Consider the following 17,623-nt stretch of genomic DNA (forward strand, 5'->3'; position numbering starts at 1 on the left):
AACATAACAAAAATAAAATTGAGGACTTCCCCTGAAGAAGTGGATATGAAACGGGCTCTCGTTGGGATAGTCCGTTAACAAGAAAAGTCTCTCTCATGCTCACATTCACTTTCATTAGACCTACTCTATTTGAATGTAACTCATCTCCAGTTACTAATGAAAAGGCATAACATAAAATAAATCTGTTCTATTACCATCTAACCTCAGTCTGTCTGGTTGGCTCCTACATGCCACGGGCATATTTTGGCACAGTTTTCTGGCAGGCTTGTGTCAATTGCATTTCTTGTCCTCCAACTGAAGACTATTACATGTGGACACAGTGAAATCACTTGAATTTGATGCTGTGCTATAGTTAGAAATCTTGGGGGGGCTCCTCAGTTCAGATGCTGATTCTATCCCAACAGTCAACAGAAATGGACTCCAAACAATTTAGGCACACTCTTATCAGGACAGTATGTACATGTTCACTTCTCAATTAATGTCTACTTTATTTGAATTCCTGAAAGCATCAGAATTAAATACATTATATAAATGTTATTTATAGCTTTACACTGGCATCAAGCTGTAGCTCCTGCTGAGAATCACTTAGAAATGGCAGAATGTTTCAATCCGTATGTTCACATAAAAAAATATATTTTGTACACTATTACAACACTGAACAGTTAAGACCACAACACTCAAGAGTTTATTCAATATACAGGCTGCTCTCACGTACTAAACTTACCAATAGGAATAAAATGCAAATATAATTTTACAATTGCAAAAACCAAAGGAAAAGGTCATTGACTTTTAAGAGTCCAGAAACGCATTTCTGAAATAATTGTCTTAAGTATAAAGTGCAAAGTCAGTTTTGCATGTTACGATATATGTACACCCTCTCTCAAAGCAGGACACACGTTGTGGACTTTGATTTTCTGGCCTCGTTAGATTGCTCCACTGCCGTGACCTGCTCCTTAGTTGGTGAGATTTCTTTACAGTTTCCCCTCGAGTGGTTTTGGTTTTCATCTTTATTCTCTTTGCTGGCACGATCTCTATCTCCTTTGTCACCCGCAGCTTTCCTTTCTGGTTTTGTATCTTCACCAGTAGTTTTAGGGCTTGTCAATGACTTTTTCTTAAACAGTGAAATCTAGATGTCCAAAGAAAGAAAAGAAGCTTTGATGATAAAATAGATGCAAGACTTCACCCCTGTATGATTATGTCGCCGAGAATTTGACAGCTTGCTTTTTTGAACTCTACATCATATGAACAGTGTTTCTTCGTTAAAGCAGAAACACACCCTAAGGTGCTTATATTAAATTCCACTGTATGAACTCCAGAAGCAAGTTCTCTGACACAATGCAACTATTAAGGCAAGCACTAGAAATAAATCTGAGACATTGAAATCATAGCCAACACAGCCCAGGGCTTCAGAGATTCATTACCATCATTGTGTGAGCAATATTAACCCATTTGGAGATAGTGTCCCTGACAGAAATATAGATTGTAGGCGATATTCTTTATTGACTAGTGATGGATTTTCAAGTGTGAGACATCTTTCATCAGTATAAAAATGACACATAAGCAATGCTCATTCCACACTAACTCCATAAAACAAGGCCTGCAGGTCAATGGCCCTCCCCCCCCCCCATCATTCTTTTTTTTTGTTGCCTTTTTGCCACTGGATGCAGGCCGCAAGCTTTGCACTGGAGAACACGGTCAGTTAATTTCTTCCACTGAATGGCATGCTGCAGGAACAAGTGTAGCTGCAGGCCAGTCCCGTTCTCTGCTCCACCTGCAAAAATCATGCGTTGCTGCTTTGCAGAGACAGTACCTGCCTGGTATGAGTATGTGCACTGCATGCTGGGCCTGAAAGTCCTCCTGTGAAGCATTCTTTCTCCCTGCTCTTCTTTTCCCCTCCTTCCTACTACAGGTCTGACATCTTTCCCTACTGCTCCCCTCAGGTCCTCCAAACTTCCATGTCTTTGCTAGCAGCAATTAACTCAGGCTACCTCTGGCTGAAACAAGGGTCTTCCCTCTGGCATGTCCCACCTTCACCTTTATTCATTTCTTGACTGACGTTTTGAGAGCTACCCTCCCCTCATCAGTCCTCTTGTGTCAAATCAAATGAAGGAGGAGTGGCCTAGTGGTTAGGGTGGTGGACTTTGGTCCTGAGGAACTGAGTTAGATTCCCACTTCAGGCACAGGCAGCTCCTTGTGACTCTGGGCAAGTCACTTAATCCTCCATTGCCCCATGTAAGCTGCATTGAGCCTGCCATGAGTGGGAAAGCGCAGGGTACAAATGTAACAAAAATAAAATAGATACTATTGGAGATTCTACATGGAATGTTGCTACTATTGGAGATTCTACATGGAATGTTGCTATTCCACTAGCAACATTCCATGTAGAAGGCTGCGCAGGCTTCTGTTTCTGTGAGTCTGACGTCCTGCACATAGACTTACAGAAGCCGAAGCCTGCCCGGCCACATTGGTGATCTGCAAGGGCCGACTTCTACATGGAATGTTGCTAGTGGAATAGCAACATTCCATGTAGAATCTCAAATAGTAGCAACAGTGGAGGAGTGGCCTAGTGGTTAGGGTGGTGGACTTTGGTCCTGAGGAACTGAGTTCGATTCCCACTTCAGGCACAGGCAGCTCCTTGTGACTCTGGGCAAGTCACTTAACCCTCCATTGCCCCATGTAAGCCGCATTGAGCCTGCCATGAGTGGGAAAGCGCGGGGTACAAATGTAACAAAAAAAAAAATCTACCCTCCCCCCCCCCCCCCCCCCCCCCATCTTTTGACCTATGATTTACACAAAGGGAAAGTCAGTATAGAAAATCAAGAAAGAAAAAACATTTGTTTTTTTCTAGAATGACAATGCTGTCTCACTTCCTACTCTGGAAAGAGGGCGGGGAGATAGTTTGACCCATATAGAACAACTATGAAATCCAATATGCTTACTCTGTAGATAGAAACATGGGAGGGGGGGGGGGAGGGTGCTTCAATATTCAGCCACAGCAATCAGCATTAAGCTGCTGCGGTTATTTTGTACCTGGATAGTTAGGGCCTGTGAGGTCCAAACGAGAGACCCAAGAGTCCAACAGCTGAACACCTGGAATAGTCGATTTTATTGATTAAAAATCCAAGGTTAAAACACTTATGCCGAAACACAGCTGTGTAGAGTCGTGCTTCTCCAACTTCACTAGGGGATGTTTTAACCCTGGATTCTGAATAAATAGAATTGACTAGTTCAACTCTTGGCTCTCTGTTTCGGACCTTACTTTACTCTTGCTGTTTGGTGCCTGCGAGGATCTCGTTTTCCTTGGTCTTTCCTTTATTCAGTGCCGGTATATCAGGATACCCACTGGTGCTGAATATTCAGGTATACCTTGGGCACTAGCGCTTATCCGGGTAGTGGCCTGAATATCACCAATCCCAGGATAAGTAACTGGATAAAGCCTTTATCTGGAAGGTTACCCAGTTAGAGCAGTAAAAAAAAAAAGCACTGGAACCCAGGTAAGTGGAAACCACCCAGACTCTGTTCCGGCACTACACTAGCCTAATGGTTAGCACAGTGGCCTGCAAACCTGGGTTCAGTTCCCACTGCAACTCCTTGTGACTTTGGGCAAGTCACTTAACCTTCTGTTGCCTCAGGTACAAAACTAAGTACCTGTATGTAACATGTAAACCACTTTGATTGTAATCACAGATCAATTGCCATCCCCTACCCTCCTAGAGCAGAGGTAGTCGTTTGCAGTTATCTGAATAATAGGAACCACTGCTACCCGGATAGTCCCACTGAATATCAGCCCCAAGGGTTTTCTTAATTTTTTTTAAAAATAATGATAAACTTGTAATATCTAGTAGTGCTGGAAATAATTACTACTACTACTTATCATTTCTATAGCGCTACTAGACGTATGCAGCGCTGTACATTAGTGAGTTGAATGTACTATTATAAATTTCTAGATTTTTTCTAGCTTTTGTGATCTGCACTGGACTTTGTAGGAGAGTAGTGGAATATATATTGTGAACTTAAGAATCCTTCTTAGGTTGCTTTTTGTTTTGACAGGGCAGTTTCTTATTATTTCCAGCTTAGTCAAAGCCTTGAGCCCTAGGGCTTGTCCATTTACGTTTCTTATTGTTTGCAGGGTGAAGAGGACCATCATATGCACTCATTCTTACCAAAAGTCCAGCAGGATCTTATACCATTTGTTATCACATCTGAAATGACGCATGCCCTCGACTACATCGTTCTATTTGCAATTCACTTGGGGTATGAAACTAGAAAATAGTTGTTTAATTTTATTTTTTAGCACGCACTGTTACAAAACAATGCAAAACTACACATCTCTACAATTCAATATCTATGACTGAACCTGCGTAAAATTTTTTAGTTCTGTCCCCCAAACCCAAACAACCTCCAGGAGCTGCTTCTATCATCTATGACAATTACAAAGTCTCTCTCCATAAGCAAGTCTTGCCATAATAACGTCAAGATTGGATTACTGTAATGCACTCTATACTGGTCTGAATACCAAAGACTTGCACCAGCTCCAATTGATTCAGGATGCTGCAAACAAGACTGATAGGTCGTAAGAAATTTCACTGGCTGATAGTATAATACAGGACTATACTTAAAACTCTGTGTGTGATCTTCAAGGCCATTAAATGGGTAAGGGTACTTTAAGAACAGGATCTCCCCCTACACACCTTTGAGGACTCTAAGGTCCTCCCAAGGTATATACCTAACCACACCCTCTCCAAAGGATATCACACGAGCACGATGTGACACTCACCAACGAGCTTTCTCTAGAGTAGCTCCCATCTTCCGGAACACACTCCCTGAAAGGGTTCACTCAACGCCAAGACTACCTCTACATAGTAACATAGTAAATGAGGGCAGATAAAGACCTGAACGGTCCATCGAATCTGCCCAACAAGATAAATTAATTTTACACGGTATGTAATACTTTATATGTATAACCGAGTTTGATTTGTCCCTGCCTTTCTCAGGGCACAGACCGTATAAGTCCAATCTGCACCGGTTTTGTTCTCCAAATACCGGCGTCGCCACCCAATGTCCGCTAAGATTCCATAGATCCATTCCGTCTAACCAGGATTCCTTTATCTTTATCCCACGCATGTTTGAATTCCATTATCTTTTTCATCTCCAGAAAAGGGTCCAATGGGAAGTTAAAGTCACCTGCTATCAAGTTAGTGGTATGATGACAACTAGAATCCAATAAATTGAGATTATTGAAAACATCTGTGTCATTATTTGACTTGCCATTCCTTTTTCAGTCATCAGGGAGCAGATGAAAATTTGGCTCTTCTTCCAAGTGTTTAGTGGAAGAAGCAACTAACTAGCTAGTCACACACACACACAAGGACTAAAACCAGCTGCACATCCTGTAGCAGGACTTGCTTATCAGCTCCTACCCTAGCTGAGATCAATCTCATGCACCTTTCTGACTTTATATGCAATTTTCTTAAGTTTCCTTATCTATCTATGTTCCACCTCTTTTAACACTCCTATGCTGTCTATTAAGATGTTGTTATTGTCTATTCTGTTAACATTGGGCCCTTTTACTACATTGCGTAAGCGCCTATGCGCATCCAACGTGTATCAGTTCTGAGTTACCGCCCGACTACCGTGTGGCCCGTGCGGTATTTTCATTTTTTACGCGCGCCCACTATGCACACCGGAAAATATGTGTAGTTTCTGGCGTGCGGGTGGTAATCAGCATTTGAATGCACGTTGACCATTACTGCCCGGTTAACGTGCATGAGACCTTACCACTAAGTCAATGGCTGGCGGTAAGGTCTCGGACCCAAAATGGACGCGTGCCAATTTTCATTTGGCCGCATGTCCATTTTTGCACCCCCCCCCCCCCCAAAAAAGGAATTTTTTACAGGTGAAATGAAAAATGATTCTGCGTGCGGCTAAAACACACGCCTACACTACCACAGGCCATTTTTCAGTGCACCTTAGTAAAAGGACCCCATTGTAAGCAGTGGCGTAGCTACGTGGGGCCTGGGGGGGCCTGGGCTCCCGTAGATTTGGCCCTGGACCCCCCTGCCAACGACCCGCCTGACCCCCCCTCCCGCCACCAACCCACCATCGCAGTCGCCAGCCTTTGCTGGCGGGGGACCCCAACCCCAGCCAGCCGAGGTCCTCTTCTTCTTGCAAAAGGCGAGAACAAGAGGACGTCTGGCGGGGGTTGGGGTCCCCCGCCAGCAAAGGTGGGCAATGGCGGGTTGGCGGCGGGAGGGGGGGGTCGAGAGGGGTGGTGCTGGGGGGGGGGGGGGCTAAAATGTGCCCTCTCACCTCGGGCTCTGGACCCCCCTCCCACCGAAGTCTGGATACGCCCCTGATTGTAAGTAGAATACTATGCCATGTGTACTGTTACTTGAAATTCGTTTTTTTCCTGCTGAAATTATGTTGCCCATGTCCAGATCGTTTTTGCTGTACACTGTCTTTGGGTGAATTTCTTAAAACAATAAAAAAAAGGTAAAGAAATCCTAATAAATAAAAATGCATATATATATGTCAGTGCTAGCAGAGTGCAATAAAAATAGCAGTATCTTAATGTCCACTTCCAGAAAAGATTCCATTCCCAACATTTACCTAATGGAAGTAATTTATTAAGCATTAGAACAAACCACGTGTAATCTGAAGACCAGGAACACTTAATTCTGCTCACCCTTTTGGTCCTCTCAAGTATGCTCCCTGTAGATCTGATGGCATTCTCGGCACTTTCCTCTGGAGAATGTGTCTCTGCAGGGGGTTTTGAGAATTCTTTCTCTAAAGCACAATGGAAAGAACATACTGGCTACTGAAGATTTAAAAATACATAGAAAATCAGCCCACACAATCTTCCCACTGCAAAGGTAGTGGTGAATGCAGTATTTAACCCAGTTATTGAGGTTGGTTGGAGCCATTTCAATTTGGATTTAGGCAAAACCCTAGCACCAAGACTTTGTTAATATCAAGTCTTAATGTAATCTACCAGGAGTAGCCTAGTGGTTAGTGCAGCGGACTCTGATTCTGGGGAACTGGGTTCAATTTCCACTGCAGCTCCTTGTGACTCTGGGCAAGTCACTTAACCCTCCATTGCCCCAGGTAGAAAATAAGTGCCTGAATATATGTAAACCGCTTCGAATGTAGTTGCAAAAACCTCAGAAAGGTGGTATATCAAGTCCCATTTCCCTTTCCCCCTTTCCCTTATGACATCACAATATCAGAAGTGAGCGAAGTATAGGGCAATCAAGCCATTGTGACATCACTGATGAGATTGGCTCTTATTGGTGGAATGAGTGGAGGAGTAGCCTAGTGGTTAGTGCAGTGGACTTTGATCCTGGGGAACTGGGTTTGATTCCCACTGCAGCTCCTTGTGACTCTGGGCAAGTCACTTAACCCTCCATTGCCCCTGGTACAAAATAAGTACCTGAATATATGTAAACCGCTTCGAATGTAGTTGCAAAAACCTCAGAAAGGTGGTATATCAAGTCCCATTTCCCTTTCCCCTTCACTTAAAAAAATGTCATATGGTAGAAAATAAGGATATGCAAAGAGCAAAATTTTCAGTTTGGCTGGCCTTTTTTCCCCCCATTTTTTTTGTTTGTTTCACACGGTTGTTTTATGTTTCAACAATTTTTATTGATGACTTGTACAACATACAATATGCTGCCATTTTCACTTCTTACAAAACAGATAGTGCATCTATAACCTTGGCAAACCCAATAACGATTTTTAAGAGTAAACGTCATCAGTGTTTTGTTCAACTACCCTCCTACTTCCCCCCCCCCCCCCCACCTTATCCCTTTTCACCCTGAAAAAACCCCAACAACAAACAAAAAAAGGGGGAGGGGGGGAGGGGATCCCACCCGGCCAGCATTTCCACTGCTATAATTCGTTACCTTATTCCATCCTCTGTCTGCAACGGAGCACCCCCACCCCCAACTTTCCATGTCTTAAAGAGAATTCAAAAGGAGACTCCTGGCCCATGCGGAAGAGAGTCGATATACCTGTCCCACACTGCCCGAAATTGTTTTAATCTCTTGGGATTTGACGTAGCATGTTGTCGTTCCAACAACATCAGCGCATGTAATCTATTTCTCCACGTCCAAAAAGAAGGCGCCTCTTCCCCCACCCAAAACACCCAGGATCACTTTTTTCCCCAATATGCTAGCCTTCCTAATAAACAAGGCATGTGAACCCCTTGGCCTCAGGAAAGCTTCATACTTGTCCTGTAACAACGCTGTCGGGACAAGCGGGATCACACGGTTGTTTTAATACAGATTTAATGTGTCTTAAAACTTTTTAACACGTGCTAATTAATTTACAAATTAACAAGCATTAAGTTAATATGTGTTAAATCAATTTTGTGTGCATTAATGAGCTGAATGCATATTCCTACAGGTAGTGGAAATCTATGCTCACATTCCCTCACTGGCCAAGCCAGCTGAACGGAATAAGCTGCTACAGGAATTGAGAATGATGGAAAATATTATAGGATTCAGGAAATGCACAAATAAAAGAACTGTTTCCAGTTGGATATATAAAAACAGGCACAGGCAGCTCCTTGTGACTCTGGGCAAGTCACTTAACCCTCCATTGCCCCATGTAAGCCGCATTGAGCCTGCCATGAGTGGGAAAGCGCAGGGTACAAATGTAACAAAAATAAAATAGATACTATTGGAGATTCTGCATGGAATGTTGCTACTATTGGAGATTCTACATGGAATGTTGCTATTCCACTAGCAACATTCCATGTAGAAGGCTGCGCAGGCTTCTGTTTCTGTGAGTCTGACATCCTGCACATATGTGCAGGACGTCAGACTCACAGAAGCAGAAGCCTGTGCGGCCACATTGGTGATCTGCAAGGGCCGACTTCTACATGGAATGTTGCTAGTGGAATAGCAACATTCCATGTAGAATCTCAAATAGTAGCAACAGCGCAGGGTACAAATGTAACAGGAATAAAATAGATACTATTGGAGATTCTACATGGAATGTTGCTAGTGGAATCTCAAATAGTAGCAACAGTGAAGGAGTGGCCTAGTGATTAGGGTGGTGGACTTTGGTCCTGGGGAACTGAGTTCGATTCCCACTTCAGGCACAGGCAGCTCTTTGTGACTCTGGGCAAGTCACTTAACCCTCCATTGCCCCATGTAAGCTGCATTGAGCTTGCCATGAGTGGGAAAGCGCAGGGTACAAATGTAACAAAAATAAAATAGATACTATTGGAGATTCTACATGGAATGTTGCTACTATTGCAGATTCTACATGGAATGTTGCTATTCCACTAGCAACATTCCATGTAGAAGGTTGCGCAGGCCTCTGTTTCTGTGCAGGACGTCAGACTCACAGAAGCAGAAGCCTGCGCGGCCACATTGGTGATCTGCAAGGGCTGACTTCTACATGGAATGTTGCTAGTGGAATAGCAACATTCCATGTAGAATCTGCAATAGTAGCAACATTCCATGTAGAATCTCAAATAGTAGCAACGGTGGAGGAGTGGCCTAGTGGTTAGGGTGGTGGACTTTGGTTCTGGGGAACTGAGTTCGATTCCCACTTCAGGCACAGGCAGCTCTTTGTGACTCTGGGCAAGTCACTTAACCCTCCATTGCCCCATGTAAGCTGCATTGAGCCTGCCATGAGTGGGAAAGCGCAGGGTACAAATGTAACAAAAATAAAATAGATACTATTGGAGATTCTACATGGAATGTTGGAGATTCTACATGGAATGTTGCTACTATTTGAGATTCTACATGGAATGTTGCTATTCCACGTCAGACTCACAGAAGCAGAAGCCTGCGCGGCCACATTGGTGATCTGCAAGGGCCGACTTCTACATGGAATGTTGCTAGTGGAATAGCAACATTCCATGTAGAATCTCAAATAGTAGCAACAGCGCAGGGTACAAATGTAACAAAAATAAAATAGATACTATTGGAGATTCTACATGGAATGTTGCTACTATTGGAGATTCTACATGGAATGTTGCTATTCCACTAGCAACATTCCATGTAGAAGGTTGCGCAGGCTTCTGTTTCTGTGCAGGACGTCAGACTCACAGAAGCAGAAGCCTGCGCGGCCACATTGGTGATCTGCAAGGGCCGACTTCTACATGGAATGTTGCTAGTGGAATGGCAACATTCCATGTAGAATCTCAAATAGTAGCAACAGTGGAGGAGTGGCCTAGTGGTTAGGGTGGTGGACTTTGGTTCTGAGGAACTGAGGAACCGAGTTCAATTCCCACTTCAGGCACAGGCAGCTCCTTGTGACTCTGGGCAAGTCACTTAACCCTCCATTGCCCCATGTAAGCCGCATTGAGCCTGCCACGAGTGGGAAAGCGCAGGGTACAAATGTAACAAAAATAAAATAGATACTATTGGAGATTCTACATGGAATGTTGCTACTATTGCAGATTCTACACGGAATGTTGCTATTCCACTAGCAGCATTCCATGTAGAAGGCTGCGCAGGCTTCTGTTTCTGTGAGTCTGACGTCCTGCACGTACGTGCAGGACGTCAGACTCACAGAAGCAGAAGCCTGCGCGGCCATGAGGAACTGAGTTTGATTCCCACTTCAGGCACAGGCAGCTCCTTGTGACTCTGGGCAAGTCACTTAACCCTCCATTGCCCCGTGTAAGCTGCATTGAGCCTGCCATGAGTGGGAAAGCGCGGGGTACAAATGTAACAAAAAAAATAAAATAAGGTGCAAATTGGATAATGATGTCAGATTTCAATCAGCCTCAAACTGGGGGATCAGCACTAAAAACAAAAATATGGCTAAGTGGGAGGCCAGTAAGGAGTAGGTTGCAGTAGTCAAGGCGAGAGGTAATGAGAGCGTGGACGAGAGTACGGGTGGTGTGCTCAGAGAGGAAAGGGCGGGTTTTGCTGATGTTAAAGAGAAAGAAGCAACATTTTCCCACCTCTTTGCAGGATGTGGCTTACAATACATCATGAGTAGTGGAAATACATGAGAAAGTATACATTTAGTGATAATAGAAGTCACATGCTCCTTCTCTTTCAACCTTCCTCAAGTCCCCCAGGAATCACATACACATTCTTTCCTCATCATCATTCCCAGCAGTTGCATGATCTCTCCCTCTTTCTTAATCCACCTCCCTACTACCACCTCCTCCTCCTCCTCCTCCTCTTTACCCTTCACTGGCTCCCTATCCGTTTTCGCATCCTGTTCAAACTTCTTCTACTAACCTATAAATGTATTCACTCTGCTGCTCCCCAGTATCTCTCCACACTCGTCCTTCCCTACACCCCTTCTCGTGCACTCCGCTCCATGGATAAATCCTTCTTATCTGTTCCCTTCTCCACTACTGCCAACTCCAGACTTCGCGCCTTCTGTCTCGCTGCACCCTACGCCTGGAATAAACTTTCTGAGCCCCTACGTCTTGCCCCATCCTTGGCCACCTTTAAATCTAGACTGAAAGCCCACCTCTTTAACATTGCTTTAGACTCGTAACCACTCGCCTCCACCTACCCTCCTCTCTTCCTTCCCGTTCACATTAATTGATTTGATTTGCTTACTTTATTTATTTTTTGTCTATTAGATTGTAAGCTCTTTGAGCAGGGACTGTCTTTCTTCTATGTTTGTACAGCGCTGCGTATGCCTTGTAGCGCTATAGAAATGCTAAATAGTAGTAGTAGTAGTAGTGTGCAGTTGAGGAAGAGAGGTTATAGGTGAGGAAGGAGGGAAGGTCAACTCAGTCTCACACAAATTCTCTCCTAATGCCACGACACTTATCCCCTTGCCTGAGCTGTACCCAGCAATTTCCAATCTCTGTTCCCAGTACACATTGCCTAATGCATGCACCCTTTCCCTAGCATTCTTCCCTTTCACCTTCCTGACCTCAGCACAGTTTCTCGCTCCCATTCTAGACTCCAGCATGCTCTTTCTTCCCCTCTTTGATCCCAGTATACTCTTCCTTCTCCCATTATGGCAGTATACCCTTTGCCTTCCCCCATTTTCCCTTCAAAGCCGTCTCAGTCTCTTTTCTACCTGTACAGACTATTACCTCCGCCTATCATGTCCTACTATCCGTACGAAGCATAACAGGAAGGGAGGAGAGACGCGGAATGAGAAGGTGCCAGTGGCCGCCTCTCTGGTTGGAACAATACAGGAACGTAAGACCTTTGAAATAAGAATGACTGAATATTTTGACACCCAACAAACAGGACTTAATAAGGATCTGGGTTTTCTGTACTTCTCTGTTTATTTCTCTGTTTATTACCCTCCTCTCACCTACCAACACCCATCCTGTTAGAATATCAATGAAATGCTTTGATGTCCCCATGCATACCCCCACCCTCCCACTCTGTCAGACTGTCAAAGTAATGCTTTGATGTTTCTCTTATATATACTACCTGCTACCACATTTGCTTATTTCCAATCTGACGAAGAAGGGCAACCTTCGAAAGCTAATCAAGAAATGTATTGTTATGTCCAATAAAAAAGGTATCATCTTATTTTCTTTTCCATGTTTTATTTTGTTTGATTTCTATTGATAACCTTTAAGAGTGGACTAACACGGCTACCACACCTCTCTACTGGTTGGAACAAGAAATGCCACGGAGGTGGGGATATAAGTAACATAGTAACATAGTAGATGACGGCAGAAAAAGACCTGCATGGTCCATCTAGTCTGCCCAAGATAAACTCATATCTTGAATTTGTACCTGTCTTTTTCAGGGCACAGACCGTATAAGTCTGCCCAGCAGTATTTCCCGCCTCCCAACCACCAGTCCCGTCTCCCATCACCGGCTCTGGTACAGACTGTATAAGTCTGCCCTCCCCTATCCTAGCCTCCCAACCACCAACCCCTCTTCCCCCCACCTGCTCCGCCACCCAATTTCAGCTAAGCTTCTGAGGATCCATTCCTGCTGCACAGGATTCCTTTATGCATATCCCACGCATGTTTGAATTCCGTTACCGTTTTCATCTCCACCACCTCCCGCGGGAGGGCATTCCAAGCATCCACCACCCTCTCCGTGAAAAAATATTTCCTGACATCTTTTTTGAGTCTGCCCCCCTTCAATCTCATTTCATGTCCTCTCGTTCTACCGCCTTCCCATCTCCGGAAAAGATTTTTTTGCGGATTAATACCTTTCAAGTATTTGAACGTCTGTATCATATCACCCCTGTTCCTCCTTTCCTCCAGGGTATACATGTTCAGGTCAGCAAGTCTTTGGTCATACGTCTTGGAACGCAAATCCCATACCATTCTCGTAGCTTTTCTTTGCACCGCTTCCATTTTTTTAACATCCTTCGCAAGGTACGGCCTCCAAAACTGAACACAATACTCCAGGTGGGGCCTCACCAACGACTTGTACAGGGGCATCAACACTTCCTTTCTTCTGCTGATCACACATCTCTCTATACGGCCTAGCAACCTTCTCGCTACGACCACCGCCTTGTCATACTGTTTTGTCGCCTTCAGATCTTCGGATACTATCACCCCAAGATCCCTCTCCCCCTCAGTACCTATCAGACTTTCCCCGCCTAACACATACGTCTCTCGTGGGTTTCTACTCCACTGCTGCCATCTTCCTCCTCCCAGGGCCTTGGCAGTCAAGGATAATGTCTCCTCCTTCCCTGACCCTTCAACTCTCCCCAGCAGGAAAAGAAGATCTTGCCCCCAATGATGTCATCCAGCCACAACAGGGGCAGCCGAATGTCATAATTGGATTACGGCAATAAGAATGAATCTGTTATTTAGTCATAACTAAATATCAAAAGCCCTAGATATAAAGTATCCCCCCCCCTCCAATATGACTAATCTGAATTCCATGAAGTGGAGGAAGGAAGCAGATGCCTCATAGAGGTACTGATGATGCTTTAAAAGTTTAACGTTTTAGTGGTTCCACTTCATTAAGCTTATCTTCCTCTCACAATTTTTTTTGGCATATCTGACATTAGAATTCCATTTACTACTTTTAATATACTGTTGAAATCACACGAGAAAACAGTAATTAAAACAAAAAAGGATCGTTACCTTGTTGCACGTTCCTCTTTTCTTCAGTAACCGTTTTCTCCTGAAAATTAGAAGGATGTCGTAATTAGATATAGTACGAAATCACAAGCTATTTCAGAATCACCTTGAAACAATAAATGACCCTATACTGAACAAAGGGTATATAATCTGATGAATTCTGTGGCAGAGAAGTTACATAGTATATGAGGGCAGATAAGGACCTGTACGTGAAAACTATTCCCAAATTACACCCTAATAAACACTCCAATCAGGCTGCGTTTCATTTACAGCTCTGAGGATATCATATACCCTGTGGCGTTCCTAGGGGGGCTGACACCCGGGGCGGATCGCCTATGCGCCCCGCCGGGTGCGGCGCCCCCCCCCAGAACAACGCGACACCCCCCAATCCCCGGCGAAAGACCCCCCCCGGTGCACGCCGCTGGGGGGGGGGGGGGGGGTGCCGCGCGCCTGCCGGCTCTTTGTTTTCATGCTCCCTCTGCCCCGGAACAGGAAGTAACCTGTTCCGGGGAAAAGGGAGCATGAAAACAAAGAGCCGACAGGCGCACGGCACCCCCCCAGCAGCGTGCACCCGGGGCGGACCGCCCCCACCGCCCCCCCCCTTGGTACGCCACTGCATATATACCTTCTCTCATATGTGATGCAAACAGGTAGAATTTAATTATATCAAGTGCCTTAAATATAAAATGGGTAAAACGGGGGCAAAATAATACAGTTAAATGCATGTTAGAAATATATTTTGAGAAAGGAGAAGGGGACTAAAGGGGGTGGGAATTGTAGGGAAGGGTTAGGGGTGATTTGTTTTTGTATTCTATGGTCACGTAGCCATGTGCTGAATAGGGGGGGGGGGTGGTTGGATACAGTGGCGTACCTAGGGTAGCTGACACCCGGGCCTGGTCATTTTCTAACACCACCCTCCAAAATCCAGTACTAGGCATACCGAGAATACAAAACATTCAGGACCTATAGAGCAATTCTACCATACCATAAGCAGTCATTTCTACGAAACACAAAGAAAAGGAAAACATCTTAAACACTACAGTGAGCACTAGAACATCAATTCACCTATTGTAAAACGAAACCAGACAGAATAGTACAGATCGTCGATCCTGCACAGTCAATGCCAACTGAAAGCCATGTCTTTTTCAGAAACACAGATACACCCTAATCCACTATAGGATAAGTAATCATAAACTTTCTATTTAGACAAAAATTAAACTGAACCCCCAAGATGCCAGACTCTGCATACAATTCAACACCACAGAAACAGAAAATGACCCCTAGTACTGTGCAAAATATAAAGACAGCAGATGTAAATTTGAAAAAACTAACAAATACCAATCACCACTTTACAAATTAACAAATAGAAATAAAACAAATAATATCATTTTATTGGACTAATACATTTAGCTTTCAGAGGCCAAAACCTCCTTCCTCAGGTCAGGATAGGATACTGTAACAGCACTATACTGTATTGACCCGAGGAAGGGGGTTTTGTTCTCTAAATGTTAAGTCAAAATGTATTAAAATTAGTCCAATAAAAAGATTACCGTATTTACATGTTCTATTTATAGACATTTATTAACATGTACAATACTACTTTATCCTAAAGCAAAAAAAAAAAAAATATATATATATATTTTATTTACAGTTTGTTGTCTCAGGTTTCTCCTTTCCTCATCTTCTTTTCACTGTCTTCCTTCCATCCAGCATCTGTCTTCACTCTCTCTCTGCCATCCAGTGTCTGCCCTCTCTGCTGTCCCCTCCATCCAATGTCTGCCCTCTCTTCCTTGTCCTTTCCATCCAAATCTGCCCTCTATCTCTGCCCCTTCCATCCACTGTCTGCCCTTTCTCTCTACCCCTTCAATCCACCATTTGCCCTTCCTTTCCCTTCCATCCAGGATCTGTCCCCTCTCTTTCTGCCCCCTTTTTTCGGTCCCCAGTTCCAGCCCCATTATCCCACTTGCCCCTAGTTCCAATCCCAGCCTACATCTCCCACCTGCCCCCCCCTTTTTAGCCCCTAGTTTCAGCCCCAGCCCTTTTCTCCCTCCAGTCCTGAGCTTCAGCCCCCAGCCACTTCTCCGTCTCCTTTTCAGCCCCCAGTTTCAACCCCAGCCCTTTTTGCCCACCAGTCCCGAGTTTCAGCCCCTGCCCCTTTTCAGCCCCCAGTTCCAGTCCCCTTCATCCACATGCCTTGCATTAGGGCCCCCCTTTTCAGCCCCAGACCCATTCTCCCACCTGCCCCCTTCTTAGACTCCAGTTCCAGCTCCAGGCCCCTTCTCCCATCTGAGCCCCCCCTAGTCCCCTTCTCCCCGACCCAGTCCCCACCTGCCTACCAGCTCCGTCGACAGATGACCCTCTTCTCCTGCCACCCGGCACCCAGCCTTAAAAAAAAAATCTGTGAAGCGGCGGCCCAGCGCAGCACCTCACGTCTGCTCTGCATGTAAAAGAAGCAAATCACCTCGTCGCATCGGCTGTTCCCTCACTGTGTCCCGCCCTCAGAGGGCAAGACACAGTGAGGGAAGGGCCGACACGGTACTATGTAAGCTACATTGAGCCTGCAAATAGGTGGGAAAATGTGGGGTACAAATGTAACAAATAAATAAATAAATAAAATGAAAGCATGCAAAGGTATTTGTTTGTGAGGGGAAGCGGCGAGGTGAGGCGGGCTCTGGCCCCCCTCCCACTGTGAGGTCTGGCTACGCCCCTGCTTTGTACTGATGTTTGGTAAAAGGGCCTGATAGTGCGCATTTGTAAGGAGAGAGTACAAAGGGAGAGAGTACAAAGGGAGAGAGTACAAAGGGGCAGAGTATGGGTAGGACATTGGCAGGGCTCCCACTTATATGTGTAACTCACAGAATATTGTAAGTTACATGTGTTCCTGCCACACACGCTTACACCAGTTCTATGACTGGTGTAAGTGCATATGTTTACATTTTAGGTGTGCAGATAGCGAGTTATGCTTCTGTAACTAAACCTATGCACTTAGGAAAAGGTGCAGCGAAGGGCGACTAAAATGATAGCGGGGATGGGATGACTTCCCTACGAAGAAAGACTAAGGCTAGGGCTTTTCAGCTTGGAGAAGAGGCGGCTGAGGGGAGACATGATAGAGGTATATAAAATAATGAGTGGAGTGGAACAGGTGGATGTGAAGCGTCTGTTCACGCTTTCCAAAAATACTAGGACTAGGGGGCATGCGATGAAACTACAGTGTAGTAAATTTAAAACAAATCGGAGAAAAGTTTTCTTCACCCAACGCATAATTAAACTCTGGAATTTGTTGCCGGAGAACGTGGTGAAGGTGGTTATCTTGGCAGAGTTTAAAAAGGGGTTAAACGGTTTCCTAAAGGACAAGTCCATAAACCGCTACTAAATGGACTTAGGAAAAATCCACAATTCCAGGAAAAACGTGTATAGAATGTTTGTATGTTTGGGAAGCTTGCCAGGTGCCCTTGGTCTGGATTGGCCGCTGTCATGGACAGGATGCTGGGCTCGATGGACCCTTGGTCTTTTCCCAGTGTGGCATTACTTATGTACTTATGTAATAGGCTCCTACCATGCACATTCCAGGTACCTCACCGGAGGTGCCAAGATATAAAACCGCTCCCTTTATGTGGTGTAGGA

General features: G+C 44.8%; 1 protein-coding gene across 1 annotated transcript in view; it reads right to left on the reverse strand.

The window, feature by feature from the left end:
- Positions 1-494: 494 nt before the first annotated feature.
- The window catches only part of RPGR (retinitis pigmentosa GTPase regulator), a 191,291-nt gene continuing 174,162 nt past the window's right edge, over positions 495-17,623 (reverse strand). Inside the window, exons 15-17 of the mRNA XM_030202330.1 lie at positions 14,003-14,042; positions 6,686-6,786; positions 495-1,126 (exon numbers count right to left, since the gene is read on the reverse strand). Of these exons, the coding sequence (XP_030058190.1) occupies positions 881-1,126; positions 6,686-6,786; positions 14,003-14,042 (387 nt within the window). The 3' untranslated portion in view covers positions 495-880. The remainder of the gene's footprint in view (positions 1,127-6,685; positions 6,787-14,002; positions 14,043-17,623) is intronic.

Source organism: Microcaecilia unicolor, chromosome 4 (genome assembly GCF_901765095.1).
Source record: "Microcaecilia unicolor chromosome 4, aMicUni1.1, whole genome shotgun sequence".
NCBI lineage: Eukaryota > Metazoa > Chordata > Amphibia > Gymnophiona > Siphonopidae > Microcaecilia > Microcaecilia unicolor.